Genomic DNA, 26,988 nt, shown 5'->3' with positions numbered 1-26,988 from the left:
AATAATGAAATACTTAATTGTTTATACATGATTTATTGTTAATTCATGACAGTTATCATAGTGTTACCCAAGTTTCCTGTCTATTACAAATGATCTTCTAGCTAAAAAATTATCTACAATATTTCAAAATCGCAATAATTGTAATTTTGCTGAGTAGGGTACATTGTGTTACAGGCTGGCTATAACATGCATCCAACCAGATATTACTCTGTGTTTTACTCAGGGAGTTATGCTCCAAAAATTGGAGCTGGATAGCAATGCTTCATGTGTGAGCCATATGCCAGTTAGTTCTCACATTGCAGCACTCATGTCCAGCATCTTGGCTTTCAAACTTGGACCATTGTTTGGAAAGCCTGTTAGATTGAAGAATCCAGCATTTACCTTAGTACTGAAGTGACTATTTTGCCTTAAGGATGAGTTTTTCACACTCAGTTCTTAAATATTCTTAATTATTCTTATGATTCATTATTATTCATGTCAAAATCATTATTAATTTTACAGCCAATGATAGAATAATGATAGAAATTATTTCTCAAGCAGCTGGTTAGTAAATCAAGATGATAGATTTTGTGAAGATATACAAAAGATGAGAAAGAAGCAGGACAGACTGTACATAACATATAAAAACACACAGACAATGCAATAATTGCAGCATATCTTCCCTTTTAATATAACAATTAATTTAACAATGACAATAAGTATGGTTTGTAGGATAGCATTGTAAACTAGTGTCCAATTAGTGCACTTGTCAGCTGGGGGTTTCCTCCAATCGAAAATGAACACATTAGATTAGGACCTGTTGATGTGACACACATTTGCGTTTCCTCTTTGGTATCCAGTTCCTGATTTACACAATCTGAAGTCCATTTGAATGTCGGTTGCTTGTGCATTGAATTTATTGGTCAGCATTGTCCTTTGTTTTGTTTGAAAATATACTGCCTTATATAATTTGAAGGAAAAATAAATCTTTAGAGAAAGGAGCTCTTATGGGCCTTAAGCATTTGCCAAAAGGCATCTCTGGTTTAAAAGAAAACAAAGTGATACACGTACTGTATATAATATGATAGATATGCAACTTGTATAGACAGTCAGTGTATGTACAGTTTTCTTGTACGTATTGTTCACTGGAATACCATTCAAATGACAGTTGTTGACACTTGTTGAATGTTCGTCAGTTTCCTTTTACACAATGTCAAGGGCATCAACACTGCTGATGTCATTGTCGTAGGATTGACTTATTCAGGTTGCTGAACATAGAGTACCATCCTTTACAAATCATTCTCTCCTGCAAAGCCATCTTTTATTTGGTCTGCCGTTATCTTGATATTGAGGAGGAGAACATGGTTCTTCCTCATACACTGTGAACAGTTCCTCCATCGTACCAAAGCAACAGTAAAGAGACCAGCACTAGGACAAAGCTTGGCTGCCATGGTATGTTCTTGGCTCCACTAGCTGCTAGCTTGAGCTGGTTGGTGTGGTGATACGACGTGGGGGTGTCCTCCTCGCCACAATGCACCATGGGGGCCTGGTAAGACGTGGGCCTCTTCTGGGGACGGTCGGGGCTGGAGCCATCCGTCGGCCTCTCCCCTATGAACAGCAGAGGGCGCCGTCGATAGTCCATCTCCGTCTTGAACAGCTCGTACTCCTTGTGTGGCAGCTTGATTCCCAAGACGGTACACCCATCCGTGGGGGTCACGTCTTGCTCCACCCCCACCTCCCAGCCCCCCACCTTCCCGCAGCTTCCTGGCCGGGTCTCGTTGAGCACCCTGGCCGTGGCCCCCTCAAGGATGGTGACACTGACCCGGGTCACCTTGAAGACAAACTCGGTGCCTCCCGCCACTTTGGCCGAGGGGTCTCCCTGAGCATAGTGGCCCGAGGCCTGCAGGGTGAAGGTCGGCTGGCTGCAGGAGGGGTCCGAGTAGTGGTGGTAGAAGCCTTCCCAGGAGTGCTCATCTGGGCGGAAGGTGAAGTCTCGGGTGAGGAAGAGGACGGCAGGCCGGGCTTCACAGCGTTGGCTCACCCAGCGGCCGTGCAGAGATGGAGGGGCCGACGCAGGGACATGGGGCAACACCGGGGGGCGTTGTTCTGAGGCCCGGAAGACCAGGGCGCACGCCGGGCAGGGGTGGATGTGGTGCTGGTGGAAATAGATATGGAATAGTAATGGTTAGGATTATACAATATAACTGTCATCCAAAATGGCACGCTACTTAATATGAAGCCATGTATTGACCAGATCTACTAAATACTGTAGTATGAAGCCATGTATTGACCAGACATACTAAATAGTATGCTCGTTTGGATATTGGGACACAGTTTTATGCTTGAGTTAGTTAGTTTATCACCATGGAAGGCATTCAGCATCAGATGAAGAATGGATGGAGAGAATGACTACATTCCTTTATAATGTCCTGAGACACCGTTGAATTAAAATCCCTGCCTTGATCTACAGTCATGGCCAAAAGTTTTGAGAATGACACAAATATTAATTTTCACAAAGTTTGCTGCTTCAGTGTCTTTAGACATTTTTGTCAGATGTTAACATGGAATACTGAAGTACAATTACAAGTGTCAAAGGCTTTTATTGACAATTATATGAAGTTGATGCAAAGAGTCAATATTTGCAGTGTTGACCCTTCTTTTTCAAGACCTCTGCAATCCGTCCTGGCATGCTGTCAAACAACTTCTGGGCCTCATCCTGACTGATGGCAGCCCATTCTTGGATAATCAATGCTTGGAGTTTGTCAGAATTTGTGGGTTTTTGTTTGTCCACCCGCCTCTTGAGGATTGACCATAAATTCTCAATGGGATTAAGGTCTGGGGAGTTTCCTGGCCATGGACCCAAAATATCAATGTTTTGTTCCCCGAGCCACTTAGCTATCACTTTGGCCTTATGGCAAGGTACTCCATCATGCTGGAAAGGCATTGTTCGTCACCAAACTGTTCCTGGATGGTTGGAAGAAGTTGCTCTCGGAGGATGTGTTGGTACCATTCTTTATTTTGCAGAATATCAGTCTGTCCCTGATGTTTTTCCTGGAGAGAAGTGGCTTCTTTGCTGCCCTTCTTGACACCAGGCCATCCTCCAAAAGCCTTCGCCTCACTGTGCGTGCAGATGCACTCACACCTGCCTGCTGCCATTCCTGAACAAGCTCTGTACTGGTGGCGTCCCGATCTCGCAGCTGAATCAACTTTAGAAGACGGTCCTGGCGCTTGCTGGACATTCTTGGGCGCCCTGAAGCATTCTTCACAACAATTGAACCGCTCTCCTTGAAGTTCTTGATGATCCGATAAATGGTTGATTTAGGTGCAATATCCTTGCCTGTGAAGCCCTTTTTGTGCAAAGCAATGATGACGGCACGTGTTTCCTTGCAGGTAACCATGTTTGACAGAGGAAGAACAATGATTCCAAGCACCACCCTCCTTTTGAAGCTTCCAGTCTGTTATTCGAACTCAATCAGCATGACAGTGTGATCTCCAGCCTTGTCCTCGTCAACACTCACACCTGTGCTAACGAGAGAATCACTGACATGATGTCAGCTGGTCCTTTTGTGGCAGGGCTGAAATTCAGGGGATTTTTTTGGGGGGGACTCAGTTCATTTGCATGGCAAAGAGGGGACTTTGCAATTAATGGCAATTCATCTGATCACTCTTCATAACATTCTGGAGTATATGCAAATTTCCACCATACAAACTGAGGCAGCAGACTTTGAGAAAATTAATATTTGTGTCATTCTCAAAACGTTTGGCCACGACTGTACATGTACAGGATAGTTACTTTTTAAAAATGTATTTTGGGGGGGGGGGGTGATCAGCTTTAATATTACAGATAGATTGTAGATTCCATCAATGTAATTGTCTGCATCATTTCCAATTCCCCATATATTTTTTTGTAAACAGTATATATAAATACATTTTCCTTTATTATTATTCCCTAACCCTACCACCCCCTCCCATAACTGTACAGTATCTTAATGGAGTGTTCATATTTTCACCATAGCGTTCTGCAGTGGTTGCTGGTAACCCGTTGGTCGATAGTACGTCCTCTTTGTCCAGTCCGTGTGCACGTCCCCAAAGAAGAGCTCCTGAACCAGACCTCCATGGGGCTTATGCTGGGTCTCCACTCTCACCAAGCCCAGTTCCATCATCGAGAACCCCAGGGCACCCAGACAGGCCCTCCCTGCCTGGGCGTTATACAGCTCATACAGGTGCCCGGGCACCATGCTGCCCTGGGTGAGGCCCACACACACAGAGGGTAGACGGGCGGCCGGCCTGTGCATAGCGCCTTGGCTGTGGATGACGATGCCCACTTTGTGAAGGTGGTGCTCTGTCTCGGTGGCACCCCGGGTGATCCAGGACGCCTGGCGTAGACGGAGCTTGCCCCATACCACCAGAGAGTAGGTGGGCTCCTCGCACCCGCTGTCAGTGTAATAGTGCTGCAGTGCCTTGAACAGGTGGCTCGGGTAGAAGGTGTAGGACCGGGTCAGAAACTCAGGACCAGGCCGAACTTCACATCTACACAGGATGAAGAGATTGAAATACAATTATTGAATGAAACGATGGATGTACTGTATGGGTGAATAAAATGATGGCTGGGTAGATGGATGAATGAATTACTAAAATTATGGATGGATGCATGGATTAATTAATTACTAAAATGGTGGATGGATGAATTAATTACCAAAATGATGGATGGATGGATGAATGAATGAATGACTAAAAAGATAGATGGATGAATGAATTACTAAAATGATAGATGGATGGATACATGATTGATATATCAATTCACTATATGGAATTGTTGCGCAAACAATGATGTCTGAATCACCTGGGAGGACACCAAGACCGAGCAGCACCTTCACAAATCCAAAGAAGGCCTATAGAAGAGCTTCCCTATTTATCATTACATTTGGTTAACCAGGACATGTTACATGACTTGAAGCCAGTGTTGGGGAGTAGTGAACTACATGCAGTTCAACTAGTAATTTAACATTTTGCAGTAGCTTGGTGGTACTTGAACTAAATTCAACTCTAGATAGTGTTTTCAGTAGTTAATTACTGTTTTACCGTGTAGCGGTGTAGCTAACTACTGGAACTACACACTACTGTTTTACCATGTAGCGATGTAGCTAACTACTGTAACTATACACTACTGTTTTACCATGTAGCGGTGTCGCAAACTACTGGAACTACACATTACTTTTTTTTGCAAAAAGAAGAGAAAATATGGGTGAAGTAGGAAATAATTTCCTTTCTTTTTCAGCATCAGACTTGCCTAATTCTCACTTGAAACAATTTTTTTGAATTTAATATGCCTAATTACACCTTCTGTTAATAACATCTGTCTCCAGAGTGATGTGTTCTTGCAATTTGTAGTCTATACAGAAGTCCAGAGAGGACATAGGTAGTGTTGTTAGCTAGCTGACTGCTGTAGCTAGCTAGCTTGTTATCAATGCTTGTTGTTAGCTTGCATAACTGGTATGTGTATAATTTAAATGTATATATTTAAATGTATAGATTTAAATGTACAGAGTGAATGAGCTCCATTCCTGACAGGCTGATCAGATTCAATAGCAGCCTCAGAGGCTGATAAATCAGGATGCTGCCTTGTAGGCCGTATGTAAGGCACGTTGCAGACAGCCTGCAAGGCAGCATACTGGCTTATCGGCCTCTGAGGCTGCTATTGAATCTGATCAGCCAGTCAGGAATGGAGCTCATCCACTCTGTACATGTAAATATTATCCATAAAACAGGAAGTGTCCCTTACAATTATACACATACCAGTTATGCAAGCTAACAACAAGCATAGATAACAAGCTAGCTAGCTACAGTAGTCAGCTAGCTAACAACAAGCATTGATAACAAGCTAACAAGACCTAGCTAACTATCTAGCTCGCTCACTCGCAAGACTAGCCAAGTGGTCTTGTGGGTGGCACACAGGTGGGAGACAGGGTTGCCTGTCAGCCATTGTTCAGGGCTTAAATGCCCACCAACTCTTAGCTCAAGGTAAAGGACATTTAGCATGCTAACATTCTCTACTTATAAACTGATAATGAACTCCAACTAGCATGATGTTACAATGAAATGTATCATCCCATAGTCGTGATCATGAGATAAATAAGTTGTGATCTCGACATAAAGCAGGATTTTTATATTCATTTCCTGTCTGGACTTCTGTAGGTCTATGACATTTCTGATTTAGATATGATAATGTATCACCAAGTAGTTTGGATGTAGTGAACTACTTTTTAAAAGTAACTTTAGTTAAGTAGATTATATTTTTCTTAAGGGTAGCTTAAAGTTTAGCTTAACTTCTTCCAGTGTGAAGGAATTGGTAGCTCGATAAACTATATTTTCAGAGTAGCTTCCTCAACACTGTCTGAACCTGATATTTTAGAAAAAAGTGAATATTCAGAGCATTTCTTTGAACAATGCAGAGAACTTGCCTGGTTGACACCCAGTTGCCCTCCAGTTTTGGGGGAATGTCGGCTGTGATTCTGACGCCATCCTGCAAGTGGCGATACTGACACTGTGGCTCCCATTCCAGGCTGGTTGTATGGTTGGAGGAAAATCCTAAGGGGGCTGTGGGTACCTCCCATAGCTTGCTCCCTGACACAAGCACAGCTAGAACCAAGAAAACAAGAACACTCCCGGTTATCACTATTTCAATCATTATTTCAATAATTCAGATCTCAAACATAACATCAACGATCCACCGAGTACTGTTCATTACACGAAACAGAAACACAAAATTATATGCTTGGAAGATGATTATCAACCTCATCCATCACAAATCGGGGGTGACACACAGAACAATTAATAGCCAATGGAAATTATTCACTCCCTGAGTTTTTCAGGTCAGGGCCGGACTGGCCATCTGGCATTTCGTGCAAATGCCAGATAGGCTGGTACATTTTCAGCCCATTGGGCCCATCTAACTTGGCTTATAAAGTAGGCCAATAGGAAAACACAGTCGGTGTGTTGGAAATGCCAATTTCTGGTTCTTGTCCGCCCCTGTTTCAGCTGCGAACAAGATTCGGGTTGACTGGAAGCAGTTTAAGGGTTCACATTTCTGTAATTTTCCATGTAATGATATGTGATGGGCTCCATTATAGGCCATATATTGATTTGAATCAGACCCTGGCCACATGCACCAAGAGGATAGCTTCTAGGGTTAGCTTGTCACCTCAATCAGCCAACAGCTGGCCTCGAACTCCAACACACACACACACACACACACACACACACACACACACACACACACACACACACACACACACACACACACACACACACATATATATCCCCCAAACTACAAAATGTTTGTGTGTGTGTGTGTGTGTGTGTGTGTGTGATAAAGAACTACATCTAATGGCTGCAACTAAGGAGATTAAATTAGATGAATTAGGCCCTTCTTTGGCACTTTTGAATTACTTTCCCAATGTTGATATAATCGTAGCTCGACCGAGAACAACAAACATTAGCATGGTGCATTGATTCATACCAAAAGCAGTACATTTTTCTCTAATTTATCAGCATAAGGGATCTGACGCATGCACATCTGCAATCTCTATATTTCTGTTGACTGCTACTGTATACCCACATATTGTTATGTACTTGTTTATGTGTATAGACTGGCTTTTGATGGGGCAAGGCCCACATCCATTTAATTTCAGCAGAGACCAAGACAACCGTGCCCTAGTAGATTTTTGATTGAACCCAAATGCCTCGAGTGTGAGGAGATGGACCGGGATCCAGCAGGAGGATGGCTATTTGATAGAGAGACACTATGGCTCCGGTTTCAATCTCCCCAGTTAAATGTTGAAACAGCAAGGGGACGAGTCTCCACAGACACCCATTTGTTCTCCCTCACCCACCCTGCTCTCCCTTACCCACCCTGTTCTCCCTCACCCACCCTGCTCTCCCTCACCCACCCTGCTCTCCTTCACCCCCCTGCTCTCCCTCACCCACCCTGTTCTCCCTCACCCACCCTGCTCTCCCTCACCCCCCTGCTCTCCCTCACCCACCCTGTTCTCCCTCATCCACCCTGCTCTCCCTCAGCCACCCTGCTCTCCATCACCCACCCTGCTCTCCCTCACCCACCCTGCTCTCCCTCACCCCCCTGCTCTCCCTCACCCACCCTGTTCTACCTCACCCACCCTGCTCTCCCTCACCCACCCTCCTCTCCCTCACCCACCCTGCTCTCCATCACCCACCCTGTTCTCCCTCACCCACCCTGCTCTCCATCACCCACCCTGCTCTCCCTCACCCCCCTCCTCTCCCTCACCCACCCTGCTCTCCATCACCCACCCTGTTCTCCCTCACCCCCCTGCTCTCCCTCACCCACCCTGCTCTCCCTCACCCCCCTCCTCTCCCTCACCCACCCTGCTCTCGATCACCCACCCTGCTCTCCCTCACCCCCCTCCTCTCCCTCACCCCCCCTGCTCTCGATCCCCCACCCTGCTCTCGATCCCCCACCCTGCTCTCCCTCACCCACCCTGCTCTCCCTCACCCACCCTGCTCTCCCTCACCCACCATGCTCTCCCTCAACCACCCTGCTCTCCCTCACCCACCATGCTCTCCCTCAACCACCCTGCTCTCCCTCACCCACCATGCTCTCCCTCACCCACCCTGCTCTCCCTCACCCACCCTACTCTCCCTCACCCACCCTGCTCTCCCTCACCCACCATGCTCTCCCTCACCCACCCTGCTCTCCCTCACCCACCCTGCTCTCCCTCACCCACCCTGTTCTCCCTCACCCCCCTGCTCTCCCTCACCCACCCTGCTCTCCCTCACCCACCCTGCTCTCCCTCACCCCCCTGCTCTCCCTCTCTTTCTTCTTCTATGTCTCCTTTTTGTCTGTGTTTTTATTTCCGTTGCTTAGACCTTCTCTTTCTCTCTGTCTCTCTCTCTCTTTCTCTCTCTCTCTCTCTCTGTCTCTCTCTCTCTCTCGCTCTCTCTCTTTCTCTCTCTTTCTCTCTCTTTCTCTCTCGCTCTCTCTGTCTTTCTCTCTCTCTCTCTCTCTCTCTCTCTCTCTCTCTCTCTCTCTCTCTCTCTATCTCTTTCTCTGTCCCTGTGTTGTGTCTGTTCTCCCTCCATTACAAAGCACATATCGATTTTAATCAGACCCTGGCCACATGCACCTAGGCGATAGCTTCTGGGGTTGGCTTGTCACTTCAATCAGTCAGTGTCTGTGTCTTCAATCAGCCCATCTCTGTCTTCAATCCGCCTGTCTCTTAGTCTGTCCCCTCAGGACCGGGGGTTGGTGGGCTTCGTCATGGCCCCGTGGACAGCTTTACGGATGTTATCTGGGTCTGCTCCGGGAAGCTCGTCCCCCGTCCCATGTTTGTCTCTGATACAGCTCACTTTGCTCCCCGACCTTCTGCTGTTTGCGAGGGGACGTCACCAGTTGAGGTTGAAGTGGGAGTTGGTTGTGGAAGTGTCAATGTGAAGGCTCTGGCTCGAAAGCATCTGGTTAAATTACATTGCACTCATGTATAGCTCATCAAGGGTTTAGGGGGACGAGGAGAGAGGGCCGCCCGAGTCGCCCCAAGGCATCCTACTCGATTTTTCGTCTACTTCTTAAAGTCAGCCTGGGGATGTTTGTTCTTTAGATGTTGGAATGGTTTCTGCGTGCCGTTGCAGCTGCCTTATAAGCACTGTCTGACACTCACTCAGACACTCTCTCTACTCAGCACCATGTTTTGTTTGGGTGGTTTGTGGAGGCACTACCCAGATTTGTCTAGAGGCACTTTTTTAAAATTGAGATTAAAGTCAATTTGTTAATATACAAAATAATTGTCCAAAGCAGAAAAACATGTTTGCAATTTTCCCAAAGATGTATGTATATATTCTCCGTGTCTCTGTTATTGGTTAAGCGTCAAAGTGACGCATTTTGTTCCCGAGAGAGGGATTTGCTGAAATACGAATCATGATTAATTAATTTGTTCCTCTTTGGTCATTTGACAGGTCTGTTTCGCATTAGTAGAGAAAATGTGAATTGCCAAACAGTTACTCACCAAACGCCAATGAATGCACAAGCCTTATGTGATATGACTATGAAGAATCTTTTAGGGTGCGATATTTGGGCCGTTTTGCCAGAGTTTTGTATGGAGTTGTCATTCCGTTTCTCTCCTTCCATGGATCTCATGCCAATGGGACATATGGTTTCATTTAACAAAAGACTATCATAGCTTGACTTTAGACTTAGTGTTACCAGGCAACCTAGTAGTTTTCCGTAATCTATTGTTAGAATAATTCAATAATTACCACTGATTATTCACCTGTGGCCATTTTGTTATTCAATCAGCAACCCTACCACTTGGTGTGCTATGAATGAATGGGGACAAATGTAACCACTTTTAATTTGGAGCTATGGATGCAAGGACTGATAGTCCATGAGATGAACATTAAAGTAATAAACATGTTTTGAAACCATACATCGTTTGGGTTATGATCTGAGACTATTGGACTTCTAATGTCATGAGGTATGTAGAACTTATATTCCTTAGGAATTTATGGCTAGAAAGAATTATCTTATAAGTCCCCAAAAAATAGATGTACCAATCCCAGATTTTCCCTTTAGTTGAAACAGCTGTACATAATGCAGATTGTACCTTAAAGAGCCAATCTGCAATTGCTACATTCATTATTATACTTTTAAATATATGATATACCCATTGATCCTTGAAGAATATAACTTATTAGTGTAGTGCCTCATTAGTGTAGTTCAACTGTCGTACCCCATCATCACCCAAAATATAAGCTCGTTTTACTCCTTTGTTAGTAAACATTGTAATTGTAAACAGACCATGCATAGCCTCAAAACAATGGTTAAAACTATCATTTAGATTCAGGAGGTTCACTCTTTGTATCCAAAGCTCTGAGGTCCATGAATTTGAGAATGGTTACATTTCTGCAGCCTCATCCAATTGCTGTCATTTCTGGCTGACCACCAGAGTAAGGTCGCTCAGACGTTACACGCGTCAACCAATGGCTGCATGCCACGTCATGGACTGTGTCATCGACTGACAGACTGCTATAACATATGCTGTGGTTAGATGATACTTAAAGCTGGAATATGTCACTTTTTTGGGGGGTGAACCAACCAAATTCACATAGAACTGTGAGTTATAGATCAGTCATTCTCATTGAAAGCAAGTCTAAGAGTTCTATGCTTCCCGTTCTCAAGTTTCATCTTTGCGTCTTTTACTTTTGGTTTTGTACACCAGCTTCAAACAGCGTAAAATACAATATTTGTAGTTATGGGAAATATATTTCACAGCGGTTCAGATGGTACAGTGATTCTCTACACTATGACTGCCTGTTTTGTCACGCAAACTGAAATTAGACAAACTATTAGAATTTTATATGGTGGAGAGATTTCTGCACATTCCACCTTTAAAATAGCTATCTGGGCATTGTAAGATCTGGCATGCGTCAGCAACACCTGGGAAGAGGGACGCGCCCAAAGACTTGTCTACAAAAGACTTGTACACAGTCCTGTCTGTAACCTATGGAGGGTGCCACTGTACTGCCGCTAAGCCTCTGCTCATCAATGGCCTCACCTGCAGTGTGACCCGTATGTGGTTACAGTTAGACCCACCAGGGGGCAGTGCAGTGAATCGTGTGTGGTCTAACCCCCAGGATGCATCCTAAATTACATCCTATTTCCTTTATTTGAACAGGGCTCATTAGTCAAAAGTAGTGCAGTTTAAAAGGAAGAGGGCTCAATTTGGGACACCGGCCCGGCCCTACCACTGCCATCCGGACAGACATGTATGTCTGAACCCTGGCCAAAGTCATCTACCTGCCTGGATATTCCATCGCAGGATCTTTCACACACACACCGCAGACATTGATTTATAGAAGGGATGCCATTTATGATGGACCTCCGGGCTCCTATTTGTTTGTTTGTGTTTGTGATTAGGGTTTGGCAGCTCGCTCTCCTCCACCTCATGTCTCCTCCACTGCTGGAGGAACAGAGCCTCTCCACCTCATGTCTCCTCCACTGCTGGAGGAAAAGAGCCTCTCCACCTCATGTCTCCTCCACTGCTGGAGGAAAAGAGCCTCTCCACCTCATGTCTCCTCCACTGCTGGAGGAAAAGAGCCTCTCCACCTCATGTCTCCTCCACTGCTGGAGGAACAGAGCCTCTCCACCTCATGTCTCCTCCACTGCTGGAGGAACAGAGCCTCCCCATATCATGTCTCCTCCACTGCTGGAGGAAAAGAGCCTCCCCATATTATGTCTCCTCCACTGCTGGAGGAAAAGAGCCTCTCCATATCATGTCTCCTCTACTGCTGGAGGAAAAGAGCCTCTCCACCTCATGTCTCCTCCACTGCTGGAGGAAAAGAGCCTCTCCATATCATGTCTCCTCCACTGCTGGAGGAAAAGAGCCTCTCCACCTCATGTCTCCTCCACTGCTGGAGGAAAAGAGCCTCTCCACCTCATGTCTCCTCCACTGCTGGAGGAAAAGAGCCTCTCCATATCATGTCTCCTCTACTGCTGGAGGAAAAGAGCCTCTCCATATCATGTCTCCTTTAAATCAAATCAAATTGTATTTGGCGCATACTTAGTAAACAACAGGTGTGGCCTAACAGTGAAATGCTTACACCATATTCCTTCCCAACAATGCAGAGAGAAAGACCAAAGATAAATAATGGAAAAGCAAAACACGTAATATTAAAAGTATAATTTCCACCGAGCAAAAATCATTTTTTGTGTACCTCTCTATTTGGAACTGCAATGCACACACAAGGATCCAGGCAGTCAGTAAGCCAACAAGTCAGTCAGCTAATCAGCCAGTCAGTCCGCCAATCAGCCAGCCAGTCAGCCAGTCAGCTAATCAGCCAGCCAGCCAGTCAGCTAATCAGCCAGCCAGCCAGTCAGCCAGCTAATCAGCCAGCCAGTCAGTCAGTCAGCTAATCAGCCAGCCATTCAGTCAGCTAATCAGCCAGCCAGCCAGTCGGTCAGCTAATCAGCCAGCCAGCCAGTCAGCTAATCAGCCAGCCAGTCAGTCAGCTAATCAGCCAGCCAACCAGTCAGTCAATCAATCATTAAGCCTGCCAGCCCGTCAGACTCGACTGCGTCCCAGAGCCTGTGGCTACTGTTCTGTAGTTTGCCTCTCTCTCTTCTTCTCTCTCTTCTTCTCTCTCTTCTTCTCTCACTGCTCCAAAGCTTGATGACAAAACCCTGAATGACTCCATACACTGCTACATGGCTATTGTGTGGAGCGAACACATGCCATGCCCATCTCCTCCTGGTTAGCTCTCCCTTGATGAAAAAGCCATGTTTATGCCTCATGTCTTTTGGATGGATTTCAGATTCTTTTTTCTCTCTTGCTTTCGTGGTTTCTTTTCATTTTTTTGCGTGTGTGTCCAGGCCTGATGAGGTGCAGTTGGTCGGAAGGAGAAGAAGGAAAGCTTCTTCATCTGGTGTAATGAGCCTCCCAGTTTCCTGATTACTGGGGGGAGTGTGTGTGTGTGTGTGTGTGTGTGTGTGTGTGTGTGTGTGTGTCTCATAATTTTTTTAAAACAATTAAATATACTTTTAGATAAACTAAAATGGATAGAGATATATAAATGGATGTGAGATATATTAAAAATAATGTATTTCAAAATAAATAATATTTAATACATTTTAAATACATTCCAACATATCTTACATTTCGAATGTATATACAGTGGGGCAAAAAAGTATTTAGTCAGCCACCAATTGTGCAAGTTCTCCCACTTAAAAAGATGAGAGAGGCCTGTAATTTTCATCATAGGTACACTTCAACTATGACAGACAAAATTAGAAAACAAAATCCAGAAAATCACATTGTAGGTTTTTTTATGAATTTATTTGCAAATAATGGTGGAAAATAAGTATTTGGTCACCTACAAACAAGCAAGATTTCTGGCTCTCACAGACCTGTAACTTCTTCTTTAAGAGGCTCCTCTGTCCTCCACTCGTTACCTGTATTAATGGCGCCTGTTTGAACTTGTTATCAGTATAAAAGACACCTGTCCACAACCTCAAACAGTCACACTCCAAACTCCATTATGGCCAAGACCAAAGAGCTGTCAAAGGACACCAGAAACAAAATTGTAGACCTGCACCAGGCTGGGAAGACTGAATCTGCAGTAGGTAAGCAGCTTGGTTTGAAGAAATCAACTGTGGGAGCAATTATTAGGAAATGGAAGACATACAAGACCACTGATAATCTCCCTCGATCTGGGGCTCCACGCAAGATCTCACTCCGTGGGGTCAAAATGATCACATGAACGGTGAGTAAAAATCCCAGAACCACACGGGGGGACCTAGTGAATGACCTGCAGAGAGCTGGGATCATAGTAACAAAGCTTACCATCAGTAACACACTATGTCGCCAGGGACTCAAATCCTGCAGTGCCAGACGTGTCCCCCTGCTTAAGCCAGTACATGGCCAGGCCCGTCTAAAGTTTGCTAGAGAGCATTTGGATGATCCAGAATAAGATTGGGAGAATGTCATATGGTCAGATGAAACCAAAATATAACTTTTTGGTAAAAACTCAACTCGTCGTGTTTGGAGGACAAAGAATGCTGAGTTGCATCCAAAGAACACCATACCTACTGTGAAGCATGGGGGTGGAAACATCATGCTTTGGGGCTGTTTTTCTGCAAAGGGACCAGGACGACTGATCCGTGTAAAGGAAAGAATAAATGGGGCCATGTATCGTGATATTTTGAGTGAAAACCTCCTTCCATCAGCAAGGGCATTGAAGATGAAACGTGGCTGGGTCTTTCAGCATGACAATGATCCCAAACACACTGCCCGGGCAACGGAGGAGTGGCTTGGTAAGAAGCATTTCAAGGTCCTGGAGTGGCCTAGCCAGTCTCCAGATCTCAACCCCATAGAAAATCTTTGGAGGGAGTTGAAAGTCCGTGTTGCCCAGCAACAGCCCCAAAACATCACTGCTCTAGAGGAGATCTGCATGGAGGAATGGGCCAAAATACCAATAACAGTGTGTGAAAACCTTGTGAAGACTTACAGAAAACGTTTGACCTCTGTCATTGCCAACAAAGGGTATATAACAAAGTATTAAGATTAACTTTTGTTATTGACCAAATACTTATTTTCCACCATCATTTGCTAAAGAATTCATTAAAATCCTACAATGTGATTTTCTGGATTTCTTTTGTCATTTTGTCTGTCATAGTTGAAGTGTACCTATGATGAAAATTACAGGCCTCTCTCATCTTTTTAAGTGGGAGAACTTGTACAATTGGTGACTGACTAAATACTTTTTTGCCCCACTGTATACCACAATATACAGTTCCAGTCAGAAGTTTGGACACATACTCATTTAAGGGTTTTTCTTTATTTGTACTATTATTGTAGAATTATTGTAGAATAATAGTGAAGACATCAAAACTATGGAATAACACATGGAATAACACATGGAATCATGTAGTAACCAAAAAAGTGTTAAACAATTCAAAGTATATTTTATATTTGAGATTCTTCAAAGTAGCCACCCTTTGCCTTGACAACAGCTTTGCACACTCTTGGCATTCTCTCAACCAGCTTCATGAGGTAGTCACTTGGAATGCATTTCAATTAGGTGTGCCTTGTTAAAAGTTAATTTGTGGAATCTCTTTCCTTCTTAATGCATTTGAGACAATTAGTTGTGTTGTGACAAGGTAGGAGTGGTATACAGAAGATAGCCCAATTTGGTAAAAGACCAAGTCCTTATTATTGCAAGAACATCTCAAATAAGCATAGAGAAATGATAGTCCATCATTACTTTGAGACATGAAGGTCAGTCATTCTGGAAAATTTCAAGAACTTTGAAAGTTTCTTCAAGTGCCATCGCAAAAACCATCAAGCACTATGATGAAACTGCCTCTCATGAGGACCGCCACAGGAAAAAAGACCCAGTGTTACCTCTGCTGCAGTAGGTGTCCAAACTTTTGACAGTATAGATGCATCTGCATCTAAATGCATCTGAAAATGTATGTACACCCTATTCACTTCTACAGACAGTGAGTCAGGTGGCTGTGGCTTGCTGTATAAAGCAGGCCGAGTTTGAGTTTGAGTTTCTTTTTATTTTACGTTAATCAACGTTTCAGTAAAAGTACCGGTTTTAGCCAGCCGGCTAATTTTCAACCACAGTCCCTGGGCAGGTTATTAAAATCAATTACAATAACAATACAGACAATCAATGAGAAGTGAGCACATGCAGAGCAACATAGTACAAGCAACACATAGCATGCAGACAGAGCAACATAGGACAAGCAACACATAGCATGCAGACAGAGCAACATAGGACAAGCAACACATAGCATGCAGACAGAGAAACATAGGACAAGCAACACATAGCATGCAGACAGAGCAACATAGGACAAGCAACACATAGCATGCAGACAGAGAAACATAGGACAACAACACATAGCACGCAGACAGAGCAACATAGGACAACAACACATAGCATGCAGACAGAGAAACATAGGACAACAACACATAGCACGCAGACAGAGCAACATAGGACAACAACACATAGCATGCAGACAGAGAAACATAGGACAAGAAACACATAGAACGCAGACAGAGCAACATAGGACAAGCAACACATAGCATGCAGACAGAGGAACATAGGACAACAACACATAGCATGCAGACAGAGGAACATAGGACAACAACACATAGCATGCAGACAGAGAAACATAGGACAAGAAACACATAGAACGCAGACAGAGCAACATAGGACAAGCAACACATAGCATGCAGACAGAGGAACATAGGACAACAACACATAGCATGCAGACAGAGGAACATAGGACAACAACACATAGCATGCAGACAGAGAAACATAGGACAAGAAACACATAGAACGCAGACAGAGCAACATAGGACAACAACACATAGCATGCAGACAGAGAAACATAGGACAACAACACATAGCATGCAGACAGAGGAACATAGGACAACAACACAGCATGCAGACAGAGGAACATAGGACAACAACACAGCATGCAGACAGAGAAACAGCACAAAAAGTAACAAAACAAAATACATAAAAGCAACAAAGTGTTTCCACACAAGCTACAGACAACATATAACATGGAAAGAGACAACACACAGCTAGGGATTATGTTCACAAGTCTGATTGGCCTTTGTCCATGTCTTCATGTTTTTTTGTGAAGGTGTGATAGGTGGTGTAGTTGTGTGTGTCTAATGGCAGTGTGTTCCAGACATGGCACGCTCTCACAGAGAAAGCAGATTGACTAAAGGTGCTTTTCCTTACATCCAGTCACATCTCATGGAAGACCTTGTGGATCTGCTGCCATATGTTTGGGTTTTCTGTTTAACAAAAGTACTGAGTGGAGGGGGAGCCAGGCCATTTAGAATTTTGAATCTTGCACAAGATTTTTCCATCTCAGGAGCTCATGTTTTCTGACGATGTAACAGTAATGATGGCTATTGGGCTTCCTATCAAGCACTTTGCGAGCCTGCTTGTAGACAGACTGAATGTTTTTTTTTCATGTTGTACAGCAAGCTTAGGCCCAACTAGTCAAGCAGTATGTTAAGTGGTGGAGTACCATAGATTTGAAGTACAGTTTTGCTACCTCTATAGTCAAAGAATTTCGTATGAATCGGAAATTAGCTAGGTTGAAGCATTAGCTAGGTTGAAGCATTAGCTAGGTTGAATCATTAGCTAGGTTGAAGCATTAGCTAGGTTGAAGCATTAGCTAGGTTGAATCATTAGCTAGGTTGAAGCATTAGCTAGGTTGAATCATTAGCTAGGTTGAAGCATTAGCTAGGTTGAAGCATTAGCTAGGTTGAAGCATTAGCTAGGTTGAAGCATTAGCTAGGTTGAAGCATTGAAGCATTCAGTTGCTGTTCAATTAAACATTAGAATGGACAAAACAAGTAACCTAAGCGACTTTGAGCATGGTATACTGATGGCAGAGTCAGGATTTGCCCTAAGCCTGGTGTTAACGGTACAGGCTTCTGGCAGTGGTGTAATGGTGTGGGGAATGTTTACCCGGCACACATCAGGTCACTTGATACCAAGTGAGCAACATTTCCATGCCCCCAAAAAATTTGGTCTGTTCTGGAGGCAAAGGGGTGTCCGGCCCGGTAGTAGAACTATAAGTATAAACTAACCACTGAGAAGACAAAAATTATGGGATGCATGCTTCAGTGTGTGTGGGCGTCCGTCACCGTGTGAGTGGTACAGTGCAGATACAATCTGTCCTGCAGGTTGAGTTGGCTCCGGTCCCATCAAGCACAGCTGCTTTTTCAGAGACTGTGCTGTGTTGGCTTCCACAGCAAGGATCGGGGATATGGAGTGCTTTCAGAAAGATTCAGTCTTCCCAACCTGGTGCAGGTCAACAATTTTGTTTCTGGTGTCCTTTGACAGCTCTTTGGTCTTGGCCATAGTGGAGTTTGGAGTGTGACTGTTTGAGGTTGTGGACAGGTGTATTTTATACTGATAACAAGTTCAAACAGGTGCCATTAATACAGGTAACGAGTGGAGGACAGAGGAGCCCCTTAAAGAAGAAGTTACAGGTCTGTGAGAGCCAGAAACCTTGCTTGTTTGTAGGTGACCAAATACTTATTTTCCACCATAATTTGCAAATAAATTCATTAAAAATCCTACAATGTGATTTTCTGGATTTTTTTTCTCATTTTGTCTGTCATAGTTGAAGTGTACCTATGATGAAAATTACAGGCCTGCTTCAGAGTGCAATAGACCTTAGACTGGGGCAAAGATTCACGTACCAACATGACAATGATCCAAAGCAACGCTGGAATGGCTTCAGAACAAGAATGTGAAAGTCTTCGAGTGGCCCAGCCAAAGCCCAGACTTGAATCCCATTGAAAATCTGTGGAAATACTTCTAGATTGCTGTTCATCGCCGCTCCCCATCTAACTTAAACTGGTACCAGGCTACCATCAAACTAGTCTTGTGGGGCTTGTGGGCATCCTAGTGACATGGACGTGTCCGTGAGAAACTCACCTTTCCACAGAGGTGTCATCTTAGTGTGTAACCCAAACTGTTCAGACTCTACAGACAGAACTTGGCAGATCGGCTGTGCCAACTTCAGATGAGTTCCATGACAGTTGTGGGGTTTTTAGAGCAAAATGGGGAACATCCTCGTTTTCGGGAGAGTCTCATCTTTCCATTGGGTGGACATAATAGTACACCAAACCATTCTGACGCTACAGATGTTTTCGTGAGAAGACCGATTTACAGGATGTCTCATGGTCTTACAAACACTGCTCTAGAATCGGTACCTTTCACCGCAGATGCGGAAGGGTGACATCGTCAGATGCGGTGGATTGAGAAGCAGACCTTGCAAAAAACACATCTCTAGCTTAAACTAACGGATTTTGATGGGGATTTTTTTATTTTACTAATGAGATTTCCACGTGGGCGTGGACATTGACTCTAGGGGGTTTTAGCAGAGCTTGAGAAAATCTTCAAGGAGGAATGGGAGAAAATCCCCAAATCCAGATGTGCAAAGCTGATACAGACATATCCAAGACGACTCAAAGCTGTAATCACCACCAAAGGAATACTTATGTAAATTAGACTTACCCCAACAACAATTCTAAAGACATGTTTTTACTTTGTCATTATGTGGTATTGTGTGTAGTTGGTTGAGAAAGAAAATCAGTTTAATCCATTTTGAATTCAGGCTGTAACACAACACAGTGTGGATTAAGTCAAGGGGTATGAATACTTATCCGAAGGCACTGTAATAGCAGCAACACTTTTATAGAGAGAAGTATCTCTAGGGCCTCCCGAGTTGCACAGCGGTCTAAGGCACTGCATCACAGGCTGTGTCACAACCGGCCGTGACCGGGTGTCCCATAAGGCGGCCCAGCATTGTCCAGGTTAGCAGAAGGTTTGGCCGGGTGGGGGTGGGGGGGGGGGCTTTATTTGGCTCATCACGCTCTAGTGACTCTAGCGCCTGCAAGCTGACAGCGGTCATCAGTTGAACAGTGTTTCCTCCGACACATTGGTGCGGCTGGCTTCAGGGTTAAGCGGGCAGGTGTTAAGGATCGCGGCTTGGTGGGTCATGTTTCGGGGGAGGCATGACTTGACCTTCGCCTCTCCCAAGCCCGTTGTGGAGTTGCAGCAATGAGACAAGATCGTCGTCATGAAATTGGGGAGGAAAGAAAAGTATCTCACCACCATGTACTGAAGGTGAAAACATATCCTCAGGTCTCCTCATAGGCTTCCAAGTGGTGCAACGGTCTAAGGCACTGCATCTCAGTAGAAGAGGAGTCCACTACAGTCCCTATAGTCCCTGTATCACATCATGCCGTGATTGAGGGTCCCAAATGGCGGTGCACAATTGGCCCAGAGTCGTCCGGGTTTGGCCGGGGTAGGCCATCATTGTAAAGAAGTATTGGCTCTTAACTGACTTGCCTAGCTAAATAAAGGTTGAATTTTAAAAAAATGTATTAAATAGGGACAAGGCTTCGAATATTTCCACCATGTATTGATTGATGCATGAATGTATTCAGCAGGACACCACACTGATAGAAATATATCATGTGGAACAAACACGCCTCTCTGACGTGTAGAATCAGGAAACAATGTCAGCTCTATTCATTACATTTCTATCTCCCTTTCCCAGGCGCTGATTTCATAATATAACAGCCCAATCAAATGTTTGCTATAACATTTTATTGTATCACATTTTGTATCACATATTGTATCACACGTTTAAAGAGGTTTTTAATTCCTTATTTATGTATGTATTTCCTTCATTTAACAAGTGAAGTTATTGAAAATACACTGTCCTTTACAATGATGTCCCAATTATATATGGACACCTTCTGGTCAAAATACGTGCCCTATAAAGTAAATAGGTTCTCATTTGGGACGTACAAAAGTCTCAATGTACCAACGATCTTGTCTCTCCTCATGCTGTTAAATCCTCCTCCTCTTTACAGCAGTATTCACATTCCCAAAGACATCCTCAGTATCAGCCATTCACATCCCCAAAGACATCCTCAGTATCAGCCATTCACATCCCCAAAGACATCCTCAGTATCAGCCATTCACATCTCCAAAGACATCCTCAACATCAGTCATTCACATTCCCAAAGACATCCTCAGTATCAGTCATTCACATCCCCAAAGACATCCTCAGTATCAGCCATTCACATCCCCAAAGACATCCTCAACATCAGTCATTCACATTCCCAAAGACATCCTCAGTATCAGTCATTCACATCCCCAAAGACATCCTCAATATCAGCCATTCACATCCCCAAAGACATCCTCAACATCAGCCATTCACATTCCCAAAGACATCCTCAACATCAGCCATTCACATTCCCAAAGACATCCTCAACATCAGCCATTCACATCCCCAAAGACATCCTCAGTATCACGCATTCACATCCCCAAAGACATCCTCAGCATCAGCCAGTCACATTCCCAAAGACATCCTCAGTATCAGCCATTCACATTCCCAAAGACATCCTCAGTATCAGCCATTCACATCCCCAAAGACATCCTCAACATCAGCCATTCACATCCCCAAAGACATCCTCAATATCAGCCATTCACATTCCCAAAGACATCCTCAACATCAGCCATTCACATTCCCAAAGACATCCTAAACATCAGCCATTCACATCCCCAAAGACATCCTCAACATCAGCCATTCACATTCCCAAAGACATCCTCAACATCAGCCATTCACATTCCCAAAGACATCCTCAACATCAGCCATTCACATTCCCAAAGACATCCTCAGTATCAGCCATTCACATTCCCAAAGACATCCTCAACATCAGCCATTCACATTCCCAAAGACATCCTCAACATCAGTCATTCACATTCCCAAAGACATCCTCAGTATCAGCCATTCACATCCCCAAAGATATCCTCAACATCAGTCATTCACATCCCCAAAGACATCCTCAACATCAGCCATTCACATTCCCAAAGACATCCTCAACATCAGCCATTCACATTCCCAAAGACATCCTCAACATCAGCCATTCACATTCCCAAAGACATCCTCAGTATCAGCCATTCACATTCCCAAAGACATCCTCAATATCAGCCATTCACATTCCCAAAGACATCCTCAACATCAGCCATTCACATTCCCAAAGACATCCTCAACATCAGCCATTCACATCCCCAAAGACATCCTCAACATCAGCCATTCACATTCCCAAAGATATCCTCAACATCAGCCATTCATAAGGGTATTTCTTCACGGGGGGCACCGGGAATGGTTTTATTTGTTCCCCTCTCGAGTCTCCTCTTGAGTCTCCCCTCTCGAGTCTCCCCCCTAGAGTCTCCAACTCGTGTCTACCCCCTTGAGTCTCCCCTCTCGAGTCTCCCCCCTAGAGTCTCCCCCCTCAAGTCTCCCCCTCGTGTCTCCCCCCTTGAGTCTCCCCCCTCAAATCTCCCCCTCGTGTCTCCCCCCTTGAGTCTCCTCTCGAGTCTCCCCTCTCGAGTCATATCGCCCCCCATTGTTGTCTTTTCATAAAAGTTCAACTTGACCTAATCCAGTGGCCCTGTTGATTTCGTCATGGGATGAAGGGGTTCTTCCACTAGGACATGCCAGTTCCTTTGTGGTTCACTCTGGCTCCCATTGACCTAACACCACACTGCACATTCCTCTCACCAAACTCTACCAATATCCACCCACAGACATTCTTCTCACCAAACACTACCAACATTCACCCACATACATTCCTCTGAGCTGATTAGTGGGTTGCTTTCATCTTAAAGGAATAGTTCACTTGTAAAAATGTTTGACTTTCTTTTCAACCCTCGCTGTTTTGGTTTGGTGAAATTCTTACAGTCGCTGGGTAGTGTCATATCTCAAACATTTGTCTCATATGATCTGATTTTTTTAAAATCACATACAATATTCTATTTGACTCTATTTACCCTCATTCAAACAGAGTGTTTCTCAGCCATATCTCACCAATACGATACAGGATGAGGGGAGAGGGGTACAACTAATAAAGAGGTAAGGTCATTCGGTGTTACGTAAATAAGCCAAGTATTGACATTGTTGCTGTGTTGTTGCAACATTAAGATAGGTAGAGTTGCCCAAAAGTCTGGATCAATATGTAAGATTCTTGGAAGAGTCTTAAGTCAATCCTTAGGCTATTGTCTGTCTGGAAACCCTTTTCAGGAAGTAGTCTTGTATTGTTTGCCTGACAAAGTTCATCAACAGAATTAAGTTCTTGCAATAGGCACAATTTGTGCCTAGCCACTCCCCCCAATTTTTTTTTTTTTACCATCATTCCAAAAGGTTTAGGAATTGACACAAAAATCACACGATCAATATAGGATAGGAATCTGTATAAAGCACACAATTAAAAAATTCAAACATGTATGTCCAACCACTAATGAAAGTTAATAGAAGTTTCTTGAATACCATCTTTGATCCACAAACAATGATGAATGGGTTGCTCATGACAAAGATCCTCTGGGGTTGTGGCTAAGTGCCCGTGGGGTGTGTCTGGGGCAAGGGACTCAAATGCTCCTGTCTCCCCTACTTGAAAAACAGCTCTTCAAATACCATTCTATTTGCCCCAAGCAGCAGGGTGTAGGCTATTATGGTGATTATGAGTGGGCAGATGCCTTCCACTGTCTCCTGGCTTGTCATCTTAACCCGCCCTAACGGGCAAAATGCTTAGCTTCCCCAAGGAGGAAAATCAACTCTAAACGCTATCCTGAGGTAGGGTCAGTTAATGGTAGTGTCCTGTTATTCCAGCTATTACCATAATGGCAACATTAGTTCCAGGGCCACGCTTCCCTGCTCCTGGGGAACCATTGTTTGGGCGCAGCAAGGCTTTTTCAAGGGGTCCTAGGCTAACTATGCCAGTTTGTCTCTCCGGAGAGAGAATGAGAGCCTTTTGAAATCCTACTAGTCTAATTTAAATTTCACCTATGACATACCCAAATCTGTAGCTCAGGACCTGAAGCAAATATACGCATATTCTTGATAACATTTGTAAGGAAACACTTTTAAGTTTGTGGAAATGTGAAATTAATCTTGGAGAATATAACTCATTAGATCTGGTAAAAGATAATACAAAGAAAAAAAATTGTACCATCATCTTTGAAATGCAAGAGAAAGGCCATAATGTACTATTCCAGGTTAGGCACAATTGAGATTTTGGCCACTAGATGGCAGCAGTGTATGTGTAAAGTTTTAGACAGATTTTTCTGTTTATGAACCCTTGCATTTCTGTTCACCAATCCTGTGGGAGTGGGAGGCCCCAGTGCACAACTGAGCATGAGGACAAGAGGCCAGCATCCAGGAGTCGCCTCTTCACTGTTGACATTGAGACTGGTGTTTTGTGGGTACTATTTAATTAACCTGCCAGTTGAGTACTTGTGAGGCGTCTGTTTCTCAAACTAGACACTGTAATGTACTTGTCCTCTTGCTCTCCCACTCCTCTTTCTATTCTGGTTAGAGCCAGTTTGCACTGTTCTGTGAAGGGAGTAGTACACAGCATTGTACCAGATCTTCAGTTCAGATCTCTCTCGTGGAATAGCCTTAATTTCTCAGAACTGACGAATAGACTGACAAATAGACTGACGAGTTTCAAAAGAACGTTTTTTGTTTCTGGCCATTTTGAGCCTGTAATCAAACCCACAAATGCTGATGCTCCATGTACTCAACTAGTCTAAAAAGGGCTGGTTTTACAGTTTTCAGCTGTGCTAACATAATTGCAAAAGGATTTTCCAATGATCAATTAGCCTTTTAAAATTATAAACTTGGATTAGCTAACACAACGTGCCATTCGAGTGATGGTTGCTGAGAATGGGCCTCTGTACGCCTATGTAGATATTCCATAAAAAATCTGCCATTTCCAGCTACAATAGACATTTACAACATGAACAATGTCTCTACTGTATTTCTGATCAATTTTATGTTATTTTAATGGACAAAAATATTGCTTTTCTTTCCAAAACAATGACATTTAATACATGTAGCCTATAAAATCCACTTCTGAAAATATTACATTTGAGTGACAATTCACCATAATTTACATCATGAATATAAATCAACTATTAGAATTGAATCATAATGAAAACATAATGAGGCTTCAGCTTCATCAGGCTCGGCTGTTAAAGATGTTACTGTCCAGATGCAAAGTGAGTGGACAAAGACTGTTGTGTCCCTGGGTGTCGAGGTCAACCAGAGGACACAGACAGACAGAGGCAGACAGACAGAGGCAGACAGACAGACAGACAGACAGACAAACAGACAGACAGACAGACAGACGCAGACAGACAGACAGACAGACAGACAGACAGACAGAGGCAGACAGACAGACAGAGGCAGACAGACAGACAGACAGACAGACAGACAGACAGACAGACAGACAGACAGACAGAGGTAGACAGACAGACAGACAGACAGACAGACAGACAGACAGACAGACAGACAGACAGACAGACAGACAGACAGACAGACAGACAGACAGACAGACAGGTCAAAAGAGAGATGGACAGACAGACGGACAGAGACAGCAGGCGTGAACTCACCTTGCCACAGTACCCTCAACAGGTGACTGAAACGTCCTCCTGACATGATCCCGCTCACACATTCACACTCCCACACACACTTAGAAAAAAATTCTCAAAGTCCACTGTGGTCCAGAACAAGCAGCCACTTCAATATGTGCTGGTCATTTAGGACATCACCATGCCACTGATTGAGAAGGGAAAGTCCAATAATCCTATTTGAACAGGGGTCCTTTACAGATCAGATGGTGAGGGTTGGTTTCCTCTTCTAGTTCAGCTTGTGTCTCCCATGGTATGAAATTCAGTCCACTCAGTCAGAATCATCTGCTTGATACAACCTTCTCACACTACTAAACTCAGCGTGCAAGGGTAGAGAAGAGGGTTCTTCTCTTTCGCGCTCTCTCTCTCTCTCCCTCCCTCCCTCGGATGTCTAACTTGCTCCTGGGCTGCACTCTGTTTGCGTGCTGTGTGTGGCTGTGTGTGGCTGTGTGTGCGGCTGTGTGTGTGGCTGTGTGTGCTCCCGTCTGACTGTTGATTTGAGCAGAGAAGAGGGAGGGAGGGAAGGAGGCAGAGAGGCAGAGAGGCAGAGAGAGAGAGAGAGAGAGAGAGAGAGAGAGAGAGAGAGAGAGAGAGAGAGAGAGAGCAGGGGCATCCAGTCACAGAGGGAGAGAGAGAGAGAGAGAGAGAGAGAGAGAGAGAGAGAGAGAGAGAGAGAGAGAGAGAGAGAGAGGAGGAGGGGACTTCTCCAACTGAAGCCTCAGGGGAGTTTTCAGAGTAAGGTGCAAAAGGGCAGAGCAAAGCAAGAGCTACACGGCTACAGTACAACAAGTGAGAAACACTAAAAGGCCCAACACATCTATGAGGTGGAAGTGTCTTCATGCCTGAGAGAATTCCTCTGTTTGAAGAGTTTTTTTGTTGTTGCCATTTCCCTTAAATAATTTTGCCTCTAATTTGTGGTAGCTACATAGCAACACTATACACCAACCAAATCACACCTTACTGCTGAGACATACGCACACGGACACACACACGGACACACAGACACGGACACACAGACACAGACCCTCCACGCTGTTTAATACTCTTACGTGTGGTCAAGCAGCAAAGTTGACATTGCTGACCACTGCGGAGGCAAAGTGGGGGTTTCAAAGGGGGCTGTCAGGGCGTTGTTGGCAAGGGTTCTGGGATCAGGAGGCAGACTGGGGTAGATATGTAATAGATGTGGACAGATCCCAGATCAGCCAGTTGGTTCCCTGAGGACGTGCGCACACACACACACTAATGAACAAACATATGCATACACAAGCACACACAAATAAATAAACACTATTGAACATATCATACATACTGTGTCCATTTTCTCCCTCCCTCCCTCCCTCCCTCCCTCCCTCCCTCCCTCCCTCCCTCCCTCCCTCCCTCCCTCCCTCCCTCCCTCCCTCCCTCCCTCCCTCCGTCCCTCCCTCCCTCCCTCCCTCCCTCCCTCCCTCCCTC

At 44.4% G+C, this 26,988-nt stretch overlaps 1 protein-coding gene across 1 annotated transcript; it reads right to left on the bottom strand.

Annotated features, from left to right (window-relative positions):
• Nucleotides 1-17: 17 nt before the first annotated feature.
• LOC139414464 (protein APCDD1-like) lies at nt 18-26,035 on the bottom strand. The gene is made up of 4 exons (XM_071162378.1): nt 25,519-26,035; nt 6,441-6,618; nt 3,990-4,509; nt 18-2,134 (listed from the first exon to the last, which is right to left on the bottom strand). The coding sequence occupies exons 1-4, from the start codon at nt 25,562-25,564 to the stop codon at nt 1,352-1,354; spliced, it is 1,527 nt and encodes a 508-aa protein (XP_071018479.1). The 5' UTR covers nt 25,565-26,035; the 3' UTR covers nt 18-1,351.
• Between the last annotated feature and the right edge of the window lie 953 nt (nt 26,036-26,988).

Source organism: Oncorhynchus clarkii, chromosome 7 (assembly GCF_045791955.1).
Source record: "Oncorhynchus clarkii lewisi isolate Uvic-CL-2024 chromosome 7, UVic_Ocla_1.0, whole genome shotgun sequence".
Taxonomy (NCBI): domain Eukaryota; kingdom Metazoa; phylum Chordata; class Actinopteri; order Salmoniformes; family Salmonidae; genus Oncorhynchus; species Oncorhynchus clarkii.
This window is presented reverse-complemented; position numbering and strand designations above follow the sequence as displayed.